Below are 23,661 nucleotides of genomic sequence, written 5' to 3'. Positions count from 1 at the left end.
TTGCTTTGGAAGTCAGATTCCTGACTGTCTAATGAGGCCCAGTATTGTAGATGACTTCAGCACATTTGGATATCTTTTATTTTTTTTTTATTGTAAAGAAAATAGAACAAACAAATAAACTGGTTCTTTAAAGTCTACATGAACACATACATATAAATGTGTGTATATTTACATATATTTAAATTGCATTGCAAAGCAGTACTGTGTTTTGTTTATGGATTCATGACTCTAACGATGTAATCAAAGCGTACGAACAGGGAAGGAAACATCAGCTTCTGGAGAGTGGTTGCCTATGTCTTCAGGGGAGGGTACAAAAGAGACTATAACTCCATAAAGTATTTTCTTTTTTAAGAAAAATGGGAGTAAATATGGCCAATACGTGTTAGATCAGATCTGTGTGTGTCCTGGTCTTTGTGATTATTATTTTCTTTATTTTTCTATGGATTTAAAATACATCATCATGTTTTAAAATGCCAGTGCTTTACTTTTTGAAACCTGTATGTGCATGGTGCATCTCACCAAGCAGGTTTCCAAAACCAATATGTGCTTTCTTCCTTGAGTATTTGCTAGACAAATCCCCGGAATGAATCTGAACACATGCAAGTATCTTAGTGTGGCTTGTGTGCAGACCCGCTGGCTTTCTTCCTCCTTCCTTTAGTTTGGGGAGATTCAAATCTGGAGGAAATGCTTCTGCCCACAGACTGCATAAGGCCTACAATAAGGTTTTACCTTTGTGTGCAGTAGTGAAGGGAAACTGTAAAATTCCAAAGTCAGCTATGCAAAGGTAGGCACTGATACGGTATTCAAGCAGATGTAGAAGACATTGTGAAAAGAAGCAAGAATTGTGCCATGATACACAAAGAAGACTCATTGCCTTCATTTTTGTTGTGTTCGTGTTCTTTTTTCCTGTTTTAAAGTTTTATTGAAGTATAGTTGCTTTACAATGTTGTGATAATTTCTGTTCTACAACAAAGTGATTCAGTTATACATGTTCACACATCCATTCTCTTTCAAATTCTTTTTCCATATAGACCATCACAGAATATTGGGTGGAGTTCCCTGTACTGTACAGCAGGTCCCTGTCGGCCAGTTATTCCATATACCAGAGTGTGCATATGCCAGTCCCAAACCCAAGTCCATCCCTCCCTCCCACCTGTCCCCTTTGATAACCTTTAGTTTGTTTTTAAAGTCTATGAGTCTATTTCTGTTCTGCACATAGGTTCATTTGTATCCTTTTTTTTAGATTCCACATGGAAGTGATATCATAGGGTGTTTGTCTGCTGTGTCTGACTCGCCTCACTTAGTGTGATAACCTGTAGGTCCATCCATGTTGCATCCAAATTCATTGCAGCAGTATTTACAACAGCCAAGACATGGAATTAATTGGGAAGACGTGTTCCTGTTCTTATGGTGGGTTTTCCTAGGAAACAAGTGTTCTGTGCCCTTCAACGCTCCTGACAATCTCGTGGAGCTTAGGTGAGATTCCTTTTGGTATTTTTTAAGCACTTGAGAACAGCCTTCCTTCTCGTAATTCTAAAGATGTTTCAGGGCTGTGTTCCAGGCAAACATGTATTGTTTGGTGCTGGCACAGCCTGTGGCTAAGAGCCAGCACACACCTGGCTGGTTGCCCCAGCAGTAGAAATTTGGCCCATGGAAAATTGGAGACAGAATCAGTGAGGGTGCAAAATAAAGCATTTTGTGCTGTGACACCTAATGGTCCTGCCCCAGCCAGTTTTACTCACATCTAAATGTCATACTAAGAGACAACACAGAGTTTCAAGAAATGCTTGGTTCATGAAGGTGAAAATTCAAAACTTTGTCTTAGACCCTCAGCTTCAGTTCTTTGGCTTTTATTTATTTTTCTGCATCTGAAGGGGAGCATTTTAATTGCACAGAATGAAATTGACCCATCTGGTTTTTTGTTTTTTTTTCCCCAGGAATCTGGGGGCTGTTAATTGAAAAACTTGATTTTCACCTTCACGTGAGCATAGAGTACACCAGCCTCTTTTAAACAGGGCTCATGCAGTAGAGCCAGGAGAAACTGTTCTGTATATCTTGATCTGCTCTCTTAGCCCAGTCATCTAGGAAGAATCACTGAGCTATTAATGTCTCTAGTATAAGGTTGGGTGGCACATGCTATGGAAATTTTCCTCTGCCCCTCATCAAATTAAGAAGACTAAGAGGATGGGAGAGCATTGGGAAAGTTCTTTAGAAATCTTGCTCAACTGTGGAAGCTTAGGCAAACTCTTGGAATTTGCATGGTTTAAATTTCCCTGAAAGATCCTTTTTTCAATTTGTATATTATATTCCTAAAGAAATATCATTGCAAGAGCGATGATTTCATCTCTGAGTTTACATCTGGCAGCTGACCCTTTAAGGAAACCAACCAAACTGTTTTTTAGTTTAATAATGAATGAGGTGCTAATGATTCCCATGTTGGACAAATACTTTGGTTTTGCCAGAATTGCCCGTTACAGCTGTGTTCTCCATTGTTGTATTAACTCACAGAGCATAGTGTAACCCAACCCCACTAGATTCCTACTGACATTATTTCTTGTTAGCCAGGCAGATGGAACCGTGAATGCCTCTGAGCAGACAGGGAAGAATTCAGACCTTGTAGATTTCCTCTTCTTCTAACTACGGTCCACAGTCTGCTTTTATTTCCCTCACCTGCCTCTGGCTTCTGTTCTGGAACTGGCTGAGGCAGGATTAAAGCAGAGAGAAGGTCAAGAACTTGCCAAATCATTTGCCCATAGATGTGTGAATGAGGTCAATGTGAACCAATTCGTGGCTAAGCATTAAGAGACAAGGGTCCTAGAAATTATCATGCTAAGGGAAGTCAGTCAGATAATGAGACACCAACATTAGTGCCCTCCCTGCCATGTAGAATCTGAAAAAAAGACACAGTGAACTTCTTTGCAGAATAGATACTGACTCACAGATTTTGAAAAACTTACGGTTCCCAAAGGAGACAGTTCGGGCAGTGGGGGGATGCGCTGGGGTTGTGGGATGGAAATCCTATAAAATTGGATTGTGATGATCATTGTACAACTATAAATGTAATAAATTCATTGAGTAATAAAAAATTAAAAAACAAAGAAAGACTAGGGTCGAGATAAAGGAAGCAGATCACACAGAAAAACAGTTACAGTAACCATACCCTGTAGAGAAACTCTGGGAACACACAAGGGTTAGAGAGTTCAGGGCGAAAGGAAGAAAACTGAAAGTACCCATGCTCTAATACAGGAGTGTTTGTGAGTTGTAACTACTAATTAAAAATTAACAAACAAGGAGTTCCCATTGTGATGCAGTGGGAACGAATCTGACTAAGAACCTTGAGGTGTGGGGTTCGATCCCTGTCCTCGAGCAGTGGGTTAAGGATCCGGCATTGCTGTGAGCCATGGTATAGGTCGCAGATGCATCTCAGATCTGGCGTTGCTGTGGCTGTTGCGTAGGCCAGCGGCTGTAGCTCCGATTTGACCCTTAGCCTGGGAACCTCCGTATGCCGCGGGTGCAACCCTAAAAAGCAAACAAACAAACCAAAAATTTTTTAAATAAGAACAATGAATTTATTAGGATGTAGGCCATCAAACAAGTGGTATTTCTGTAACATTATTTCCTGTGATTTTTCAAATTGTGATTACCCCTCCCAGTGCAAATTGCCTCCAGAGCCGATGGCAGGTCATTCTTTTGATTCTCTCATGAATAACAACTACTCATCCTTTGAGGTTGGATTTTATTTTTTTGGGAGGGGGGGTCTGGCGAAAGAGGGGTGATTAAATGAGGCAATGCTGATTTTGGCCTCTAATATGATACGATTGAAAAGTAGTGGACCATTTGCTGGTGGGCGTATTAGCTGGCCCTGAAGGCAAGTCCAAGAGGGAATTTTTTAAATGTTTTGAGCAATTGCCACATACATGGAATTTTCATACACTCTTCCAAGGTCATTGCTTTGAAAGACAGTGTTCCTGGGCTTTAATAGGATTTGGTCTGTTTGGCTTTTTTTTTTTTTTTTTTTAAATCAATAGCAAGATGGTCTCACTATATTGTAATCATATCTCATATGATCTTTCTTTCATATTTATTTCTATAATTAAAAGCTAAATGTTGGCTAAGCCAGCCTTAAAAATCAGTTATTCTCTCTGGCGTATAAGATTTTTAGTCATTTAGTCTAGCTTTTTCTTTGTTCTACTTCTTCCTAGATGACAGGGCTAAGAGAACAGAAATATTGCCTCTGGAAAAGATGCTCAGAGCTCCCTTTACTCCTGGTGTCTATGAAAATAAAATCAAGCGGTAATAGGAATAAGATTTTAAAAAATGTACTTAATTTCTAGTTAGAGTTTAAAGCTCATAACTTTTAGTTGGGTCTTTGTTTCTGAAGAATCAAGATAGCCTAGTGATTTTTAAACAAATTTATAAGCTTTAAAATGTCCTTGGGTAAAAAGCATTTGCCTTTAAGTCATTAGACATGCAGACTCTGTGTCCTTCAGCGCACAATGGTGCCTGACAGGCAGGTAAATAACATGAAGCTTCCTTTAGAAAAATCAGTTATAAATATTCAACTCAAAACCATCTGACATCTCCCTGTGACATGTAAACAAGACTCCTGGCTGGATGTGTTCTGAGGAAGAGGATGAGGAAGCCAGTGGCACCGGATGACACTGATGAAATACAGCTCAGTCTCCTGTCGGATAACTCTGCTTTTGTCATAATAATTTCGTTGTTCTGGGAAAGGACGTTTCCCTGGCAGCTGCCTGTTCATCCTTGTGGAGGAGGATTAGTGGAGGAATGGAAGACTTGAACAGTGGCTGAAAGAACCGACTTCCCAGATTTCAAATTGTCTTTCAGTTCCTCCAGGGACCCTGAAGCTGCACAAACACAGTGCTGGTGGTGTTTGTTACACACTGCGGGTGTGTTGCTTTGTGCTGCCCCGCAAACTCAGGGTCATTTTTCTCCTGGAAAGAATTTCAATATTAAAAGCCACATTTGGATCTACATGAAACTGAACAATTTTTCAGAATACATACATAATGATAGTAAGAACAATTCAGTATAAATGTCTACATATGAATTATACAAAAAAACATACTAGAAAGATAGGGGAAATGGGCAAAGAATATGAAAAAGCCGTTCTCTGAGAATGAATTGCAAATGACCAGTAAACAAACACTGGAAGATGCCCAACCTCACTGTTAAGTAGGAAAATACAAAAATGTGCTATCGTTTTCTTCCAGTCAGATTTGCCATGTTTTAAATAACTGATGATAACAAGTGTTGATGAGAATGTGGGGAAATTAAGCAATCATACATTGTGAGTGCGTAAACTGGCTCACTTTGGAGGGTTGAGCTTTCTATTTTCTATTTCTTTTCTATTTCACTTTCTATTAAAACCAAAAGTGTGCATGACTGATGACACAGAAAGTCCATTTCTATTATGAGTCCTGAATAAATACTTGCATATTTGCATAGTCATTTTATGGATGTTCATAGTAGCATTGTTTGACTAGTAAAATATTAGAAACAATAAATACTCCAACAGAGGGAATGTCTAAAAAATGTGTATTTATGTGGTGTAATACATGTGGCAATGAAAGAGAATGGATTCATTCTCTAAATATCAACATAGGTATGAAAATTGTATTAATGAGTGAAACAAGGAAATTTAGAATGTTGTTACAATATGACACAATATACATAAAAGCAGACTTATGAAACAGTGCATATAGATTTTTTAAATTACTGTGTAATATTTCAAATATACAAAAAGAATATTGGATTGGCCACTCAGCTTAATTCTGATTTTCCATGGGTATACATATTTGCATATGAAGACATGAAAGAAACCAGAAGCTCACATACTAAACTCAGAGCAGTAGTTTTCTTTTTCTTTTTTTCTTTTTTTTTGGTCTTTTTGCCATTTCTTGGGCCATTCCCACGGCATATGGAGTTTCCCAGGCTAGGGGTTGAATCGGAGCTGTAGCCACCGGCCTACACCAGAGCCACAGCAACGTGGGATCCAAGCCATATCTGTAACCTACACCACAGTTCACGGCAACGCTGGATCCTTAACCCACTGAGCAAGGGCAGGGATCGAACCCGAAACCTCACAGTTCCTAGTCCGATTCGTTAATCACTGTGCCACAACGGGAACTCCACAGAGCAGTAGTTTTCTTCATGGGGTGGAGAGAGCCCAGTGCTGGGGATGATTCTCAAAGGAGACTTTACCTAAATTTGTAACAATCTATCTTTTAAAAGAATGCTTTCATGTATTATTTGTATGATCAAAACATGAAGTAAAGTAGGTCTGTTGCTGTTCATGGTAATAAGTGGATTTTCATAGCTCCTGTTCAAGCCAGTTCAGTTGAGGAGGCATTGCTGCATCTCTCTTTGAACCAGAAAGCATCCTTCATTGGCAGCTGTTAACTAAGGTCTTTGCTGGACTTAGAACTGTGCCAGTGGCAGATGCCCTCCTTCTCTATCCTTTAGTTCCCTGACTCTACCTAGATAATAGTTAGCAAGCAATTATATAGTGTTTACCATGAGCCAGGAGGTGAGCGCAGGGCTTTTGTGGTACATCCTTCTAAAATGTGCAATGTTTTTACAAAAACGGGCTCATTCCATATGTCATGTTTTAGCACTTGCTTTTTTTTTTTTTTTCACCTAACCATAGTTTCTGAACATCTCTGCACATTATTAAGCATTCATATAAAGCATCACAGCTAGGAATTTACATCGTGGCTAAGAGGTAACGAACCTGACTAGTATCCATGAGGGTGCAGGTTTGATCTCTGGCCTTGCTCTGGTTAAGGGTCTGGCGTTGCCAGTGAGCTGGTTGGCATCACTTGCAGCTTGGATCTGGCATTGCTGTGGCCATGGTGTAGGGCTGCAACTACAGCTCCGATTTGACCCTTAGCCTGGAGGCTTCCATATGTCATAGGTGTGGTCCTAAGAAGACAATCAATAAAAGCATCACAGCTCTATTGTATGTCTATACGACATAATAATTTTATATAAAGTATTTTACTTAACCATCTCTTGTCTAATGCCAAAGTTGTTTCCAGTATTTTACATGTATGACTGTCCTTTCATAAGTCATCCTTAAAGATTGGTCTTACTATTTACCCGTAGTTATTTCTTCTAGATACAGCATTCTAATGCACACCTAAAAAGACAGAAATAGGTTGTATGTATGAGAAAGAGAGGGAGGAGGGAGGAAAAGTGAGGAGGGGGGAGGAAGGAGGGAGGAAAAAAAAGAGGGGATTGAAGGTAAGATTTGAACCTGCAGTGGCCAAAGCAGGTAGACACAGGTGGGCATGTACTACTCACGTGTCCTCTGCCCTTTTCAATATCATGGTAGGTGGGCTGATGAAGGAGCTACTGGGATGAGATGCCTAGATTCAAAATGTGGTGATGAAATGGTTGGGAACACAGCAAAAGAAGCCATACGATTCTAGAGCTCTCCCACCTTTGGGTAGGCACAGGCTTCTGAGGTCCTGCCTTCCCTGGGTGTGCCGACTTGCCTCTCTTTGACAGCTGGGGAGTTTACCTTTGTGGTCAGAGATAATGGGGAGAGGAGAGCATGAGACGAAATAACAGTAAGACCTTAAAGTTAGACATGGTTAACTTGATTTTTTTTTTTTTTCAAATTGCACTGAATGAAGTCACGTATAAATCCAACAGCAGTTCTTACTCCTGTTGTCTTACCTGGGTGAGTCTTAGGAAAGTCCTGGAAGAGACTGGGCAGTTTTACATAAAAGTGTCACTTTTTTTTTTTTTTTTAAATCAAGAAGGGCCAATAACTGAGAAAAAAAGTGTAAGAAAAAGCAACGTAATTAATTCCCCCACCCCAACCATTTTCAGTAAGAGACATAAAACTTCAAATACATTAGCTGTCTTAAAAGTATTTTGTTAGAAACTATCTCAAACATACAGAAAAGTATGGAGGATAATGTAATTAATACCTGTGTGTATCAAACTTTAAATTTTAAGATTTTTTTCTACATTTGTATTATATCTTTTAAAAAATGAAAAAAAAATCGAAGACGCAATAAACATTGAAGGGAATAAGCATTGAAGCCCATTGTATTCTTTTTTTTATAATTTTCATTTTTTTCCATTATAGCTGGTTTATAGTGTTCTGTCAATTTTCTACTATACAGCATGGTGACTCAGTTACACCTACATGTATACATTCTTTTTTCTCACATTATCATGCTCCATCATAAGTGATCAGACATGGTTCCCAGTGCTGCACAGCAGCATCTCGTTGTATTCTTGCTTTATCCTTTCCTACCCTCCCTCCCTAGAGGCAAACATTATCCAGAAATGGCAGTTGTTTTCTTCAAGCACATTTATTACTTTTATTTCATGTCTATGCATCTATAAACAACATATTTCATAATTTTTGTAAATTTAAAAACTTTACGTAACTGGTATTAAGCCATTAGTGTTATTCTTGCAACTTCACTTATTCATTCAGTGTTTGGTTTTTGGAGGGCATATGTTTGTGTATAGAACTTCAATCTGTTCATTAAGTGTAGCATTCCATTGTACAAATAGACCACAATGTATTTATACGTTTGCCCCTTGATCAACATTTAGGATTCCAATTTCTTGCTGTTGCTCATATGCTGCAGAGAACATTCTTGTGCATGGTTGAGAGTTTCTCTAGGGTGTATGATTGAGGGAATTGCTGGGCAGCAGGGCATGCATGCCATTGATTTTATTAGATAGTACCAACCTGTTTCCAAGGAGGTTGAACTAATTCACACTCCCACCAACAGTATCTAAATCTCCCTGTTGCTCTATACCCTGGTTGACTCTTGACATTGGGCATTTTATTTTCCCCAGTTTGATGGGTGTGATATGCTTTGTTAATGTTGCTTTCACTTGCTTCTCCCAGGTGAGTTTTGGGAAGTAGCTTTTTTGTTGTTTGTTTGTTTGTCTGTGTCTTGCCATTTGGGTTTTTTCATGCATTAGTTTTTCAAATTTATATATAGTTTTACTCTGTGAAAAACCACAAATAATAAAATATGTATTTCTGTTCCATACTATTGTAATAACCAGTGTTCAGAATTAAAGGAAAAATATGAGAAAGAAGGAAGAAATCAAGGGAGAATATATATATATATATATACACACAGAGAAAGAGGGAGAGAAAAGTGACTCTAAGGGCTGGGGAAAGTGGGAACTCAAGTCAATATTAGTTGCATGCTACATGAATGTTGCTAGTTATGAAGTGAGGCACAGTGCCCTAGAGCTTGGCCTTGAAGTCAGACCACCAGGGTTCAAATCCATTTCCTAGCTGGAGACCTGGAGCATACTACTTCTCATGGCCTCGCTTCCATCATCTATAAAACTGGCATTATAGTACTATCTCCCTTTTAAGTGGACTAAACATACATTAGTATGCAGAGTCAGAGCTCAGACCATGTTAGCAATTTTTAACAGGGCTCTTAGAAATTTCACAGCTCCAATGACAGAATCATAGCTCTTTAGAACTGGACAGAACTACTGAAGCAGACGAGTAGCCAAGCCTGGGCTCTACCACCTAGCATTTTTTTAGATCTAGATAGCCACATTCCAGCTGTGGCTATTGAACACTTGAAGGGTGACCAATGTGAATGGAGGTCTGCTGAGAGTGTGAAATACACATTGGATTTTGGAGCTTTAGCGTGAACAAAAAGAATGTGAATTATCTCAATAATTTAAACAACTCAATTACATAGTATTTTGGATATATTGAGTTCATATGTATTACTAAAGTTACTTTTACTTGTTTTTTTTTTTACTACTTTTTAATGTAGTTAAAAAAAAAAGTGTGGCTTTTTAAGGCTGCATTTGAGGCATATGGAAGCTCCCAGGCGAGGGATCGAATTGGAGCTGCAGTCACTGGCCTACACCACAGCCACAGCAATGGGGGATCTGAGCCACCTCTGCGACCTACATCACAGCTCATGGAGATGCTGGATCCTTAAGCCACTGAGCAAGGCCAGGGATCGAACCCACATCCTCATGGATACTAGTTGGGTTTATTCCACTGAGCCACGATGGGAACTCCCAGAAAATTTTAAATTATATACTTGGCTCACGTTCCATTTCCACCAGAGAACGCTAATTCAGAAGCTCTGAGGCCGAACTGACATGTTGCCCATAGCAGGTGTCAGTCTGTCCCGTGAAGCATTCCATCTTACAAACATACTAAAGGAAGGAGTGACTGAAGTGTTGAAAGGATCATCATGCAGACAGCCAGGTGAAAATTCATTCCCAGACTCAGAGGAGACTTGGGGCCAGATGTTCTTCCTCACAGATGACTGATTGGGCTTCGTGACATGGGTGAAGATGGACAGGGAGTCTGAAGGGTTACTTTGATGTAGCCATCTCTCCTGGTAGGGAATGGGATTGGAATCCAGCCCTTCAGGATGGTGTGAAATCTGGGTGATGCTTTTGACATGAGCATCAAAGAAACAGCCTAGAATTAAGTAACAAACATACATTTGACTTACTGGAGAGAATAAAAGGTCTGTCTTCTGATATGCAGGTATAAGCACAGTCTGGTAAAATATACATATTTATGGCCTAGGTGAAGACATGACAAAAAGATGGGCAATTTTAAAGGGGTCGAAGAGCTTCCAGAATGTTGGAAGAGGAAATACTAGGTAGGACCTGAGGGCTAAAGACTCTTTGTTTCTAAACCAGAAAGGTAGGCTTTGTAATAATTACCTGATGCTCTCTTGGAACAAAGACTTAGGAGAGGAAAGCTAAGACTTGTTTTTTGGTAGTGAAAATTTTACTCTACAGTTCACAAATTTTTTCTGCTCATCAGGGTTTCTTCCTTCCCAGCATTCTCTAGCACTTGAGTCTCCTAATCTTCAGAAGATACCTGTTTGTGCAAATTCTAGGTGATGGTTCTTTGTGTACTTAAATCTTTGTTTTTGATTTCTCTTGCCTTTGCTGGGCAAAGACTAAGCCTCTCACTTCCTTAAAAACCTGAAGTGTAGATTTAGAAGTAAATGAGACATTGGAGGGAATTTGGAAGTAAGAATTGCTAATGTTTTTCTAGTGCTTTCCAATTTACAAAGCACATGCAAATTCATTTGATTCTTCCAACCACCTCTAGAGGTGGGGTGGAGAAGTATTATTGTGTTGTTAGCCTCCTTTTACAGAGTAGTGGCTCTTGTCGCTGGACTCAAATCTGGGTCCTCTGACCATGAATCCTGCTGTCTTTCTCAGATCTCATTCATTTCACTCTAGAACATTTAGCCCAGGACTTCCTTCTGCTGGGGAGGGACTTTATTTGGTTTTTACCTACTTTTCAGGTAGGCTGCCTGGATGGAGTTAGTAAAATTAGGATTAGAATAACTTTAAGATTAATAAACTAAGCAACAATTTATCAGTGGCTCTCAACCTTGATAGCTTATTACAGTGACCTGGGGTCCTGGGGAGCTTTTAAACAACACTTGTGCCTGGTTCTGTCTCCAACTAATGAAATCACAATGAGGGAAGAAGAGTCATTCTCTCTCTCTCTTTCTTTTAGGGATTATTATATGCTCGTTTTCTAGCATTATAATTATTTATATTGTTCTTCAGTTAAAGAGGAAAAACAGTGTAAGTTTTATGATTTGTTATTTCCTTTTAGTGTCTTAAATTTCTAGCTCACCTTTACCCTTGAAAGTCTCCTGCTGATTTTTTGTTTATTTGTTTTGTTTTTTTAACACATGGTTCCTGTTTTTTAGCTGTCCGCTGGCCTCGGCCTCACAAAGATTAGTCAGCCTGTGCTTACACTGGACTCACTTTCTCAGCCTTTCTGCCAGAGCCTCCTCCTTTGCATTTCCTCTCTTCTTTGCTTCCCAGTTTCTTAGATCCATCCCTCCACTCTTCATCCTCCTAAGCATCCTTCCTTGTTGTCCTAAGGGTAAAATAGGCTTCTCTTATTGCATCTACGAAGACATCATAGATACTGTCTCCTCCTCTTCTTTTGTAGCCCTTTTATAACATTTTCCATCTCTGACTAGAAGACTGATCAAAATCTGGATTCCAAAAAAAAGGAAGCTCATATTGGGTGTTGCAGTGGTTCAATTGTAGCTTGGTGGGCTTGCACTCATGGAGAAATTGTGTGGGTGTCATGGGAGGAGGGCATACCTGACTTTCTAGGAATCCACTCCCATGGAGCTGCTGCTCCATGATGATGATGTGGTTCCCAGAGAACTGAGCCTGGGGCCCATCCCTCAGGGGGACCCGGCTCTGGCTGGTGCGTGAGCCTGTCTGCCACCCCATGGTGGAGCTGTGATCTGCCTACATAGGCTTCATGTTGCGTCTGTCCAAAAGCTCCACGGAAGCTGGCTTCTTCCTACTGAAATATTGGGCTGGTCCAAGAGAAATAATTGGGAGTCCTGGATAAAATGGATTTCTGCTAATCCCCTCAGCCTAGATCAAATCTCATTAGGACTCAACTTCACAGATTTGTTTGAAATCTCATCAGCCTCTAGCATACCTTTGTTGGAAGGCTGCTCATCCTAAATGTTGGCCAAGAATGATGTTGTGTGTCCTGTGAGATAAATATGCTTAATAGCTAAAAGTGAAACAATGTATATGATTATATATCTTATATTCAGGGATATATATTATATTCAAGAACACACATACCCTGAGAAGTTCTTTATTCTTCACAGTCTACATTTCTATAGAAGTCTTGGAGAGTCTCAGCTTTCTTACAACTGTATCTCCTACCTAGTGAGACAGTGTTCTTTCTCATCCAGTCTTTACCCAATTCTTATGACATTCTTAGCTCCTGTTCTTGCTGCTTCTACTGCTCTGGGTATCTCCTCCTGCCTGGAGGCTAGAGAGCACATGACTGATATAAAGGAAAGACAAAACAAAACGGGGTAGTGATAGCAGGCAAATGAGAGCACAGGCTATAGCGTCTGATTTCACATCAGCAGAACCAGCCCTGACTGTGTTATGCCTCTAATCTGTGCTGTTTGGTTCCAGGAGCTCGTGTAAATGCCAAGGACAACATGTGGCTGACCCCGCTGCACCGGGCTGTTGCCTCCAGAAGTGAAGTGAGTGATTATCTTATTTAATCTAGCACCTCCAGTTCCTAGAAAGAGAAATATGCTTTCTGCTAAATTATGGATTCTCACTGGGGAGCAAAGGCTTTTACTTCGAATGCAGGAGGGTTATTGAATTAAACAGCTGTTTATCTGAGCGCCTTCTGCATGCCAGGCATGGTGCTAGGGGCTGGTTGGGGTGGTCCAAGAGGGATGATGTGATGCTTGACGTCAGTGAATTTTCAGCCTGGAGGGGGCTGTAAACAGGTAAGTAGATAGGTATAGTATTATAACTGAATTGGAGGAGGAAGCAAATAATTGTCTTCTTGAACAGACGTAGTATTTTAAGAAGAGGTGTCAGTTGAGCTAGTCCTTAGAGGATGAGTAGGGACTTACCAGGTCAAGAGAAAGAAGAAAGGCTAAGGCAGGAAGAGAAACATGCTATAGGACAAGGGCCGTGGAAATGAAGGAATGGTGGGTTCAGTTACATGTAGCGAGAACCCCAGGGTGTAGTAGAAGATAAGTCTGATAGTAGAGCTTGGGTCAGATAACAGAGGCCTGGGTGTCCTCTGAGCAGTGGGGAGTGATGACAGCATTGATAAGTATAAACCTGACAAGATTTGGAACTTGTGAGGAGAGGTCAAAAGAAAGCCACTGGGTGAGTGGTGACAACCATTAACTGGGAAGACCGGGGCAGAGGGTTTGGGGATGCTAATCATTTCTCTGTGAACATGCTGAGTTTGGCAAACATGTCACTGGAGTGTAAGCACTGTGATGGGAGGGATCTGTGTTTTGTTTCCTGATGTATCTCAAGCCTAGTACATTGTAGGCTCTCAAGGAAGAATTTATTTTGAATGCTGGGAATTCTGGTGAAGATGGCAAATAGATTAGCGTGATTGATATAGATCTAGAGCTTGGAAACAGAGAGGCTTATCATGAAACCATGGCAAATGGATCAGCTGGTTTAGGGAAAGTATAGGGATGAGAAGAGAAGACCAATTGGGGGGTGGGGGGCGGTGGCAGGGAAGCCTGGTGAATACATGTCTCGAAGTCAGAGGGTACCCTTTCCATCCAGAGACACAAGAGACTCTAACTTTGGAAGCACTTGGCTTTGGATGACTAGGCTTTAGCTGATTTTACCAAATGAAGTTTCTTCTTTGCTACTGGAGAAGATGTTGTTCTCCAGATACACCTGGGAGTAAGAGGTGTCGCTGAGAATGTATTCAGTGTTGCAGGTGTCAGTGGCTGTCATCAGTGGCAGCTTTTCTTTGGCAACTACTTGGAAATTTCACAATAGGCTTAGTAGATGACAGCTTAGTGCTCATAGTCTTCCTTGCTGTGCTATGTGATTGGAGGTGTTATGGTTATTGCTGTTGTTTCAGTGAGAGGTTGGTTGTTTTCTCTTTCCAAATAGCCCAACTGGGATGAGGGAAGCAAATGATCCTAAGTTGTCTGGCTCAGACCTTGGGGAATTCAAAATCTTCTTATCCCATATTTCATTTCTGGTTTAGCCGGGAAAGCAGATGCAGTGGACTGCTCGAATTCTGTGACCAGCTTCATGAGGCCGGCTCCTTCATAGAGGAGTATTTCCTGGTCTTTTAAGACCATTTGATCTTTAGTAAATTTCTTAAGTATCTTTTGAAAAATATGGGTTTGTTTCCTTTTTGAATAAAAACTACTTTTTTTTTTTTTTTTTTTTTAGTTCAAAAAAGTGTTTAACTAAGCACTTCCTATATGCCAGGGACTGTGCTTGCTGATGAAGCTACAAAGAAATGGGTCACATGGCCCTGCTCTTAGGAAACATGTAGACTAGTGGGACAGAAAGACACAAAACCAGATGGTTTCAGTATTCTGTGCCTTTCCCAAGTGATCGCCACCTTTGTTGCTCAACTAGCTGCAAAGGCTTCAATCCTTAAAACATCCATTTTTCCATCAACCGTAAACTTACTTTCTTTGCATGTCTTTAGTGTCCAAATTCAGTCAGCCCAACTATGGATTGACCTTTATATCTGATAAAGTTATTCGTTGCTTCTTTAAGGAACCAGCTCCCTCTGTGGGTGTGCTGGGGGAAAAAATTCCCTTGCAATTGTCTCTTGCCAGGAAAAAATTAAATACAAGGAGACCCTGAGTTTTGGAGTTCCTCCGTGGCTCAGTGGGTTAAGGACCCAGCATTTTCACTGCTGTGGCATGGGTTCAATCCCTGGCGTAGGAACTTCTACATGCTGCAGGTGCAGCCAAAAAAAAAGAAAAAAGAGAGAGAGACCCCAAGTTTTAAATGTATGGGGTCGTACATAAGTTTACAAGAGAGGATGTCTTCATATTAATATGTCATTGCAAGTTGAAAAGTTTCTTAGGAAAATTAGAGTCTCTGTAACTGTTGTTAGAACTGACTGGGGACATGTTGATCTATGTGTGAGAATGTCCTTTTACACTTGAGATGAATGTGTATTCTGCTGTGTTTGGTGGAATTGTTCTGTGTTTATTAATTCTCTATGGCCTAATGTGTCATTTAAGGCCAGTTTTTCCTTATTGGTTTTGCATCTTTGCAAAGATTTGTAGATGGTCATTGATATAAGTGGGGGATTAACATCCCCTATTATTATGATTGTATTTTTGTCAATTTCTCCTCTTATGTTTGTTAATATTTTATCTATTTAGGTACTCCTGTGTTGGGTGTATGTTTATATATATATATATATATTTATTTATTATATCTTCCTATTGGATTGATCCCTTGATCGTTATGTAGTGTCTTTCTTTACCTCTTGTTACAGTCTTTATTTTAAAGTCTATTTGTCTGGTATAAGTATTGTTATCTCGGCTTTCTTTTTTGTTTCCATTTACATGAAACGCCTTTTTAAATCCTCTTTCAGTCTGGGTTGTGTCTTTAGACCTGAAGTGAGTCTCTTGTAGGCAGTATATGTGTGGTTTTTCTTTTTTTTTAATTCATTCAGCCACTTTGTCTTTTGACTGGAGCACTTTGCACATTTACATTTAAAGCAATTATTAATAGGTGTGTCCTTACTACTTACTGCCATTCCATTAATTGTTTTCTGGTTGTTTTTATAGTTCTTTTTTTGCTTTGTTCTCTTCCCTATGTGTAGTGTTATGTTTAGATTCTTTTCTGTTGTTTTATGCATATTTGGTTACTATTCACACACACACACACACACACACACACGTTGGAGATCTCTTAAGTTTGACTACATTCTAGCAACCCTGCATTTTTACTCCTCTCTGCTATGTTTAACATTTGTTGGAGTGTTGTGGCTGTGCCTGAGGTGTGTGAAAGTTCCAAGGCCAGGGATCAAACCTATGTCACAGCAGCCACCTGAGCTGCTGCAGTGACAGTGCCAGATTCTTAACCTGCTGCACCACAAGGGAACTCCTGTTTAATGTTTTTGACATTGTATTTTACATCTTTTTGTTTTGTCTTATTGTGGATGTAGATGATTTTATTACTTTTGTCTTTTAACTTTTCTACTAGCTTTATAAGTGGGTGATCTACTACCTTTAGTGTATTTTTGCCTTTTCTGTGATATTTTTCCCTTCATAATTTTCATATTTCTACTTGTGGCTTTTTCTTTTCCTCTAAGAGAAAAGTCCCTTTCACATTTCTTTTTTATTTTACTTTATTTTATTTTATTTATATATATATATATATATTTATTTTTTTCCCACTGTACAGCAAGGGGGTCAGGTTATCCTTACATGTATACATTACAATTACATTTTTTTCCCCACCCTTTGTTCTGTTGCAACATGAGTATCTAGACAAAGTTCTCAATGCTATTCAGCAGGATCTCCTTGTAAATCTATTCTAAGTTGTGTCTGATAAGCCCAAGCTCCCGATCCCTCCCACTCCCTCCCCCTCCCATCAGGCAGCCACAAGTCTTTTCTCCAAGTCCATGATTTTCTTTTCTGAGGAGATGTTCATTTGTGCTGGATATTAGATTCCAGTTATAAGTGATATCATATGGTATTTGTCTTTGTCCTTCTGGCTCATTTCACTCAGGATGAGATTCTCTAGTTCCATCCATGTTGCTGCAAATGGCATTATGTCATCCTTTTTTATGGCTGAGTAGTATTCCATTGTGTATATAGACCACCTCTTCCGAATCCAATCATCTGTCGATGGACATTTGGATTGTTTCCACGTCCTGGCTATTGTGAATAGGGCTGCAATGAAAATGCGGGTGCATGTGTCTCTTTTAAGTAGAGTTTTGTCCGGATAGATGCCCAAGAGTGGGATTGCAGGGTCATATGGAAGTTCTATGTATAGATTTCTAAGGTATCTCCAAACTGTTCTCCATAGTGGCTGTACCAGTTTACATTCCCACCAGCAGTGCAGGAGGGTTCCCTTTTCTCCACAGCCCCTCCAGCACTTGTTATTTGTGGATTTATGAATGATGGCCATTCTGACTGGTGTGAGGTGGTATCTCATGGTAGTTTTGATTTGCATTTCTCTTATAATCAGTGATGCTGAGCATTTTTTCATGTGTTGGCTGGCCATCTGTATATCTTCCTTGGAGAAATGTCTATTCAGGTCTTTTGCCCATTTTTCCATTGATTGATTGGCTTTTTTGCTGTTGGGTTGTATAAGTTGTTTATATATTCTAGAGATTAAGCCCTTGTCGGTTGCATCATTTGAAACTATTTTCTCCCATTCTGAAAGTTGTCTTTTTGTTTTCTTTTGGGTTTCCTTTGCTGTGCAAAAGCTTTTCAGTTTGATGAGGTCCCATGGGTTTATTTTTGCTCTAATTTCTATTGCTTTGGGAGACTGACCTGAGAAAATATTCATGATGTTGATGTCAGAGAATGTTTTGCCTATGTTTTCTTCTAGGAGTTTGATGGTGTCCTGTCGTATATTTAAGTCTTTCAGCCATTTTGAGTTTATTTTTGTGCATGGTGTGAGGGTGTGTTCTAGTTTCATTGCTTTGCATGCAGCTGTCCAGGTTTCCCAGCAATGCTTGCTGAATAGACTTTCCTTTTCCCATTTGATGTTCCTGCCTCCCTTGTCAAAGATTAATTGACCATAGGTGTCAGGGTTTATTTCCGGATTCTCTATTCTGTTCCATTGGTCTGTCTGTCTGTTTTGGTACAAGTACCACACTGTTTTGATGACTGTGGCTTTGTAGTATTTCTTGAAGTCTGGGAGAGTTATGCCTCCTGCTTGGTTTTTGTCTCTCAGGATTGCTTTGGCGATTCTGGGTCTTTTGTGGTTCCATATAAATGTTTGGATTGTTTGTTCTAGTTCTGTGAAACATGTCATGGGTAATTTGATAGGGATTGCATTGAATCTGTAGATTGCTTTGGGTAGTATGGCCATTTTTCCAATATTGATTTTTCCAACCCAGGAGCATGGAATATCTTTCCATTTCTTTACATCTTCTTTGATTTCTTTAATTAAAGTTTTATGTTCTCAGCGTATAGGTCCTTTACCTCCTTGGTCAGGTGTATTCCGAGGTATTCGATTTTGTGAGGTGCAATTTTAAAAGGTATCGTATTTTTGTATTCCTTTTCTAATGTTTCATTGCTGGTATACAGAAATGCCACTGACTTCTGAATGTTAATCTTATATCCTGCTACTTTGCTGAATTCATTAATCAGTTCAAGTAGTTTTGGGGTTGAGTCCTTAGGGTTTTCTAGGTATAGTATCATGTCATCTGCATACAATGACAGTTTTATCTCTTTTCTTCCTATGTGGATGCCTTTTATTTCTTTTGTTTGTCTAATTGCTGTGGCTAAGACTTCCAAAACGATGTTGAAGAGCAGTGGTGAGAGTGGGCATCCCTGTCTTGTTCCAGATTTGAGTGAGAAGGCTTTCAGTTTTTCCCCATTGAGGATTATATTTGCTGTGGGTTTCTCATAAATGGCTTTGATTATATTCAGGAATGTTCCCTCTATACCCACTTTGGTGAGGGTCTTGATCATGAATGGATGTTGAACTTTGTCAAATGCTTTTTCTGCGTCTATTGAGATGATCATATGATTTTTGACCTTTGTTTTTGTTAATGTGGTGTATGATGCTGATTGATTTGCGTATGTTGAACCATCCTTGTGAACCTGGGATGAACCCTACCTGGTCATGGTGTATAATTTTTTTGATATGTTGTTGGATTCGGTTGGCTAAGATTTTGTTGAGAATTTTTGCATCTATATTCATCAATGATATTGGCCGATAGTTTTCTTTTTTGGTGGTATCTCTGTCTGGTTTTGGAATGAGGGTGATGGTGGCCTCATAGAATGTCTTTGGGAGTATTCCTTCTTCTTCAACCTTTTGAAAGAGTTTCAGGAGGATGGGCACCAATTCCTCTTTATATGTTTGATAGAATTCACCTGTGAAGCCATCTGGTCCTGGACTTTTATTGGTAGGGAGTGATTTTATGACCTCTTCAATTTCATTTCTAGTGATCGGTCTGTTCAGTTGGTCTGTTTCTTTTTGATTCAGTTTTGGCAGGCTGTAAGATTCTAGAAAATTGTCCATTTCTTCCAGATTGTCAAACTTGTTGCCGTAGAGTTGTTCATAGTATTCTCTTATGGTTTTTTGTATTTCTGCTGTATCCGTTGTGATTTCTCCTTTTTCATTTATAATTTTGGTTATTTGGGTTCTTTCTCTCCTCTTTTTAGTGAGTCTGGCCAGGGGTTTGTCAATTTTGCCAGGGGTTAATGCAGGTAAGCCCCCAGCACGAACAGGCTAGCAGGAATGGCACTTTCCAGTGTTGACATCATGGTAGGATGAACTTCCCCAAATGGCTGCCACTAGTATCTCCGTCCTCAGGTGGAGTCTTAATTGCCTTTGCCTCTCTGAGCAGCTCTCAAGAAGAGCAGGTGATTCTGACCTAGATTTCTTTCCAACTCTTGCCTCTGCAAGACCTGGGACCTGGAGTGTGTGAGATTTTACACATGCCCTTAAGAGCCATCTGTTTCCTACAGCTCTCCAACTCCCCTGAACATAAGCCCTACTGGTTTTCAAAGCAGAATTTCTGGGGTTCATCTTCCTGATGTTGGACCCTGGCCTGGGGGGCCACATGTGGGTCTTGGACCCCTCGCTCCTTGGGAAGGAACCCTGTGATTGTGATATTCTTCCCATTTATGGGTTGTTGACCCCGGGAGTGTGGGTCCTGAGCTTATTGCATCTCGACCCCTCCTATCCATCTCACTGTAGTTCCTTCTTTATACTTTTAGTTGTGGGGATTCTTTCCTGCTAGTCTTCATGTCATTCTCATGTACAGCTGCTCTGTAAGTAATTGCAGTTTTGGTGTGCCTATGGGAGGAAACAAGTTCAGAGTTTTCCCACTCTGCCATCTTGGCTATATCCCACTCCCCTTTTTTGAGTTTGATCCTCCAGCTATTACTTTATTTCTCCCCTTAATAATAGCTGGTGAAAGGGAAGCATCCTTGAAGAGGGGAGAACAGAGACGATTTGGACTGGTCTTTGGGAGTTTAGCTGTTAACACTTTCCAAATAAGATATGTGTGTTTAGCAGGAAAGCTGGCACATCTGTCTATTGCTTAGCTTGGGAAACATTGATATTCTTGCACAAATATGTATTAAAAACCATTTCTTCATTGAAAGGCTTATAAACTTGAAATGTCTTCAAAGCCTCTGTACTTCTAATACAGATAGTGGATCTCTCAGGGTTCAAGGTTCAGGGTTCAATCAGGGGAGAGGACCCACCAGGAGAAATACAGGTCAGATATTCATTATAGGAATTAGACCATATGCAATTGTGTGAGTTGCTAAAGAAGTTTATGGAAGGCTAGCACCTTGGTTTCTGTGTGATCCTAAAGTCACTATAGACCAGCAGGTCAGCAGTTGAAAAGCTAGACATGAAATGGGGGAAAACAGGAACAAATTGGAACCCCTACCTGTCTCTCATTGCCTCAGCATCATGGATGTGGGTGCCTTGCAGAAGGAGATGGGTGGTTCACCTCTCAGCTCAGGAATGGGAGATGCTGAGGAAGATATGGCATGATCTGGAGAAGCATCAACCTGGTACTGCCCTGTGCCAACACGGTGATGCAGCTGGTCAGGGATACCACACACAAACTGTAGTAGCACCCAGCACCCGCCACACCAGTCAGGCTGTGCTTTCATGTCTGCCTTCTAAAACTCAAGCAGATTTCTTCTGTGGCCAGAAATGAAACAGTGCACTGGAGGGAACTCCACGACCTGAAATGTAGTTCAGCTTGGCTAATTTGGCACAATACAAACTACCACTGAAGTTGTTCTATTTCAATTGAGAAGATCTTCTCATAAGTAAGTTCTTTGCAGTGAGTGGCATGCCTGTTGCTTCTCATTGTATGTCTAGCATCTACCCTGCTCAGGAAACAATTGTTTTTGAGTGATTCATTAAAAATTGGGTTTTCATTTTAAGCTGTGTTCACCTGTTTCTCTGTGACACTGCTAATGTGGAGCTAGTATCGAGAACGGAGAATTCTGGTGGGCATCATCTTTCATGCATGAAAGTTAAACTAACTTGAGGTTTGTTTATGGGAGTGTGGCACTAAAAGCAAGTTAAGCCACTGGATCTTGCAAAATCTGAGCACATTTCAAAAATAGCATGCAACACAGATAACAGTTTAAGTCAAAGGGTTCAGTAGATGTCAACATTTCTGAGCCTTCTTTCCATCAGGCAAATTTCATGTTTAAGTTTCTGTGCCTGGAAAAATAGTGTTCACTTGCTAAATTCATTTCCTGAAGCTGTTGCAGCAGTAGGAGTATCCGATCATCATATCGATTCAATATTCACCCATGCTTGATGTTATAAAAGCTCCTGGGTAGTCAAGAAAGTAGATCAAGGCATGGTCCTATCCCTTGAAAATTGTCCAAATTAGGTTGGGCTGTGGAGGTGAACCTCTCAGACTGACTTGGTACTGACGAGGCTGTGTTGTGTGTTCCCTTCTAGGCTCCCCCTCCCCCAATCCCATGCTTGGGATTCCCAGAGAGGAAAGCAAACAGATCCCTGGAGCCCAATAGCATTGTCTTCTTACCGACTCCCTGAAGCCTCCCCTCATCCCCTTTCCTTGACTGCTCCCACAGCTGTGAAGAAACGAGGAGAGTCTCTTACCAAAATGTTAAGGAAGCATATTTTGCAATTCTGGATGACAGAGATCAGCAAGTTTTGGGGCTGCCAGGGGAACGTATGTGAAGTGTTGTTGGGAGTTATTTCACATGGTTTCCCCTGTTTAGCTTATTTTTGTTGCTTTTCTAGTTTTCTCTCTTGGAAAAGAACAGCTCTGGGGGACAGAAGGAAATGAATACAGACCTGAAGGGCTTAACACATGTTTGTGGAGGCCTATACTCCATGGAAGGCACTGGTACAGTGTGGGCCTTGAGGGGTTACAGATGTCCCTTTTGGGACACAGTGTTGGGAGCAGACAGCCAGGCACAGAGCCTGCTGTGGCCTGTGTCCAAATGTGGCTGGCCTTTCACACAGGCCTTTTCTTCGCTAATGAACTGAGAGTAGCACCAAAGGAGAGTTACTGAACCTGTCACTTTTCTGTTCTAGAGGCTATTTGGGGGTTAGAAGTGTTGCAAATGGTTGTATTCTGTCTTTGGGGGATAGAATGGAGGATGTTGTGTTCAAATATGTATTGTCATGATGAACTCTTTCTGCACATTATTCCATTTTAACCTCTGAATCATTCTTTGAGATGAACACAGAAATTAACCCTAATTTAGGAAATGTGACCTCAGAGAAGAAGCCTAAGACACTGTAGCCAGTGAAGAGGAGGGTGGTATCCAGAGAACAGGCTCTGTTGACTACTGTGCTCCCACTGTTGCCCTTACATCACACCGGCACCCTTAGGGATACTGACCCAGCTCATAAAATGCATCTGTTTTTGTGTCTGTGCAGACAGAGGTCCAACAGGTGTAAAGACATTTCCCAGACCTGAGCAGCATACACATTTCATTTTATAGCTTAATTTTTTTATTATTCAGTGAATTTTATTACGTTTACAGTCATCAAAACCCAATTTTATAGCATTTCCGTCCCAAACCCTAGGCACATCCCCCCAACCCCCAACGTGTCTTCTTTGGAAACCTTAAGTTTTTCAAAGTCTGTGAGTCAGTTCTGTTCTGCAAAGAAGTTCATTGTGCCTTTTTTTTAGATTCCACATGTAAGCGATAGCACATGATGCTGGTGTCTCACTGTCTGGCTAACTTCACTTAGCATTATAATTTCTCAGTCCATCCATGTTGCTGCAAATACTGTTATTTCTTTCCTTTTAATGGCTGAGTAATATTCCATTGTGTACACGTACCACATCTTTATACACTCCTCTGTCAATGGGCATTTAGGTTGTTTCCATGTCTTGGCTCTATAGCTTAAATTTTTAAAATTATATTTTTCCCTTTCCTCTAAAAAACATTGTCATTATTGTGAGCTAAATGCTGGTAGACAGGAGAATTGAAAAAAATATATGGGAGACTAGAATGTTATTGCTTTCCATAAATTACTTTTGTGATTCTAAAAAGATGATCACATATAGAATATAAATTGTACATGCAATGAGAAGAAAGTAAGCATTTTTATAACCAATTAGAATGTAGATGCGGGAGTTCCCGTCATGGCTCAGTGGTTAATGAATGTGACTAGGAACCA

General features: G+C 40.2%; 1 protein-coding gene across 7 annotated transcripts in view; it reads left to right on the top strand.

Moving 5' to 3' along the window:
* Positions 1 to 23,661, top strand: part of ANKRD44 (ankyrin repeat domain 44) — a 342,621-nt gene that overhangs the window by 173,623 nt on the left and 145,337 nt on the right. For all 7 annotated transcript variants that reach the window (XR_014830016.1, XR_014830017.1, XM_021076238.2 and 4 more), the window contains exon 4: positions 12,991 to 13,061. Coding sequence is in view for 5 of the 7 variants with exons in the window: in XM_021076238.2 (XP_020931897.1) it covers positions 12,991 to 13,061 (71 nt within the window). In the remaining 2 variants the exon portion in view is untranslated. The remainder of the gene's footprint in view (positions 1 to 12,990; positions 13,062 to 23,661) is intronic.

Source organism: Sus scrofa, chromosome 15 (assembly GCF_054392235.1).
Source record: "Sus scrofa isolate SSC_HxYL_T2T_F1_AM1 chromosome 15, Sscrofa_HxYL_maternal_Yorkshire_Landrace_v2.0, whole genome shotgun sequence".
Classification (NCBI taxonomy): domain Eukaryota; kingdom Metazoa; phylum Chordata; class Mammalia; order Artiodactyla; family Suidae; genus Sus; species Sus scrofa.
The sequence above is the reverse complement of the archived record's forward strand: the minus strand, read 5'-3'. Positions and strand labels throughout refer to the sequence as shown.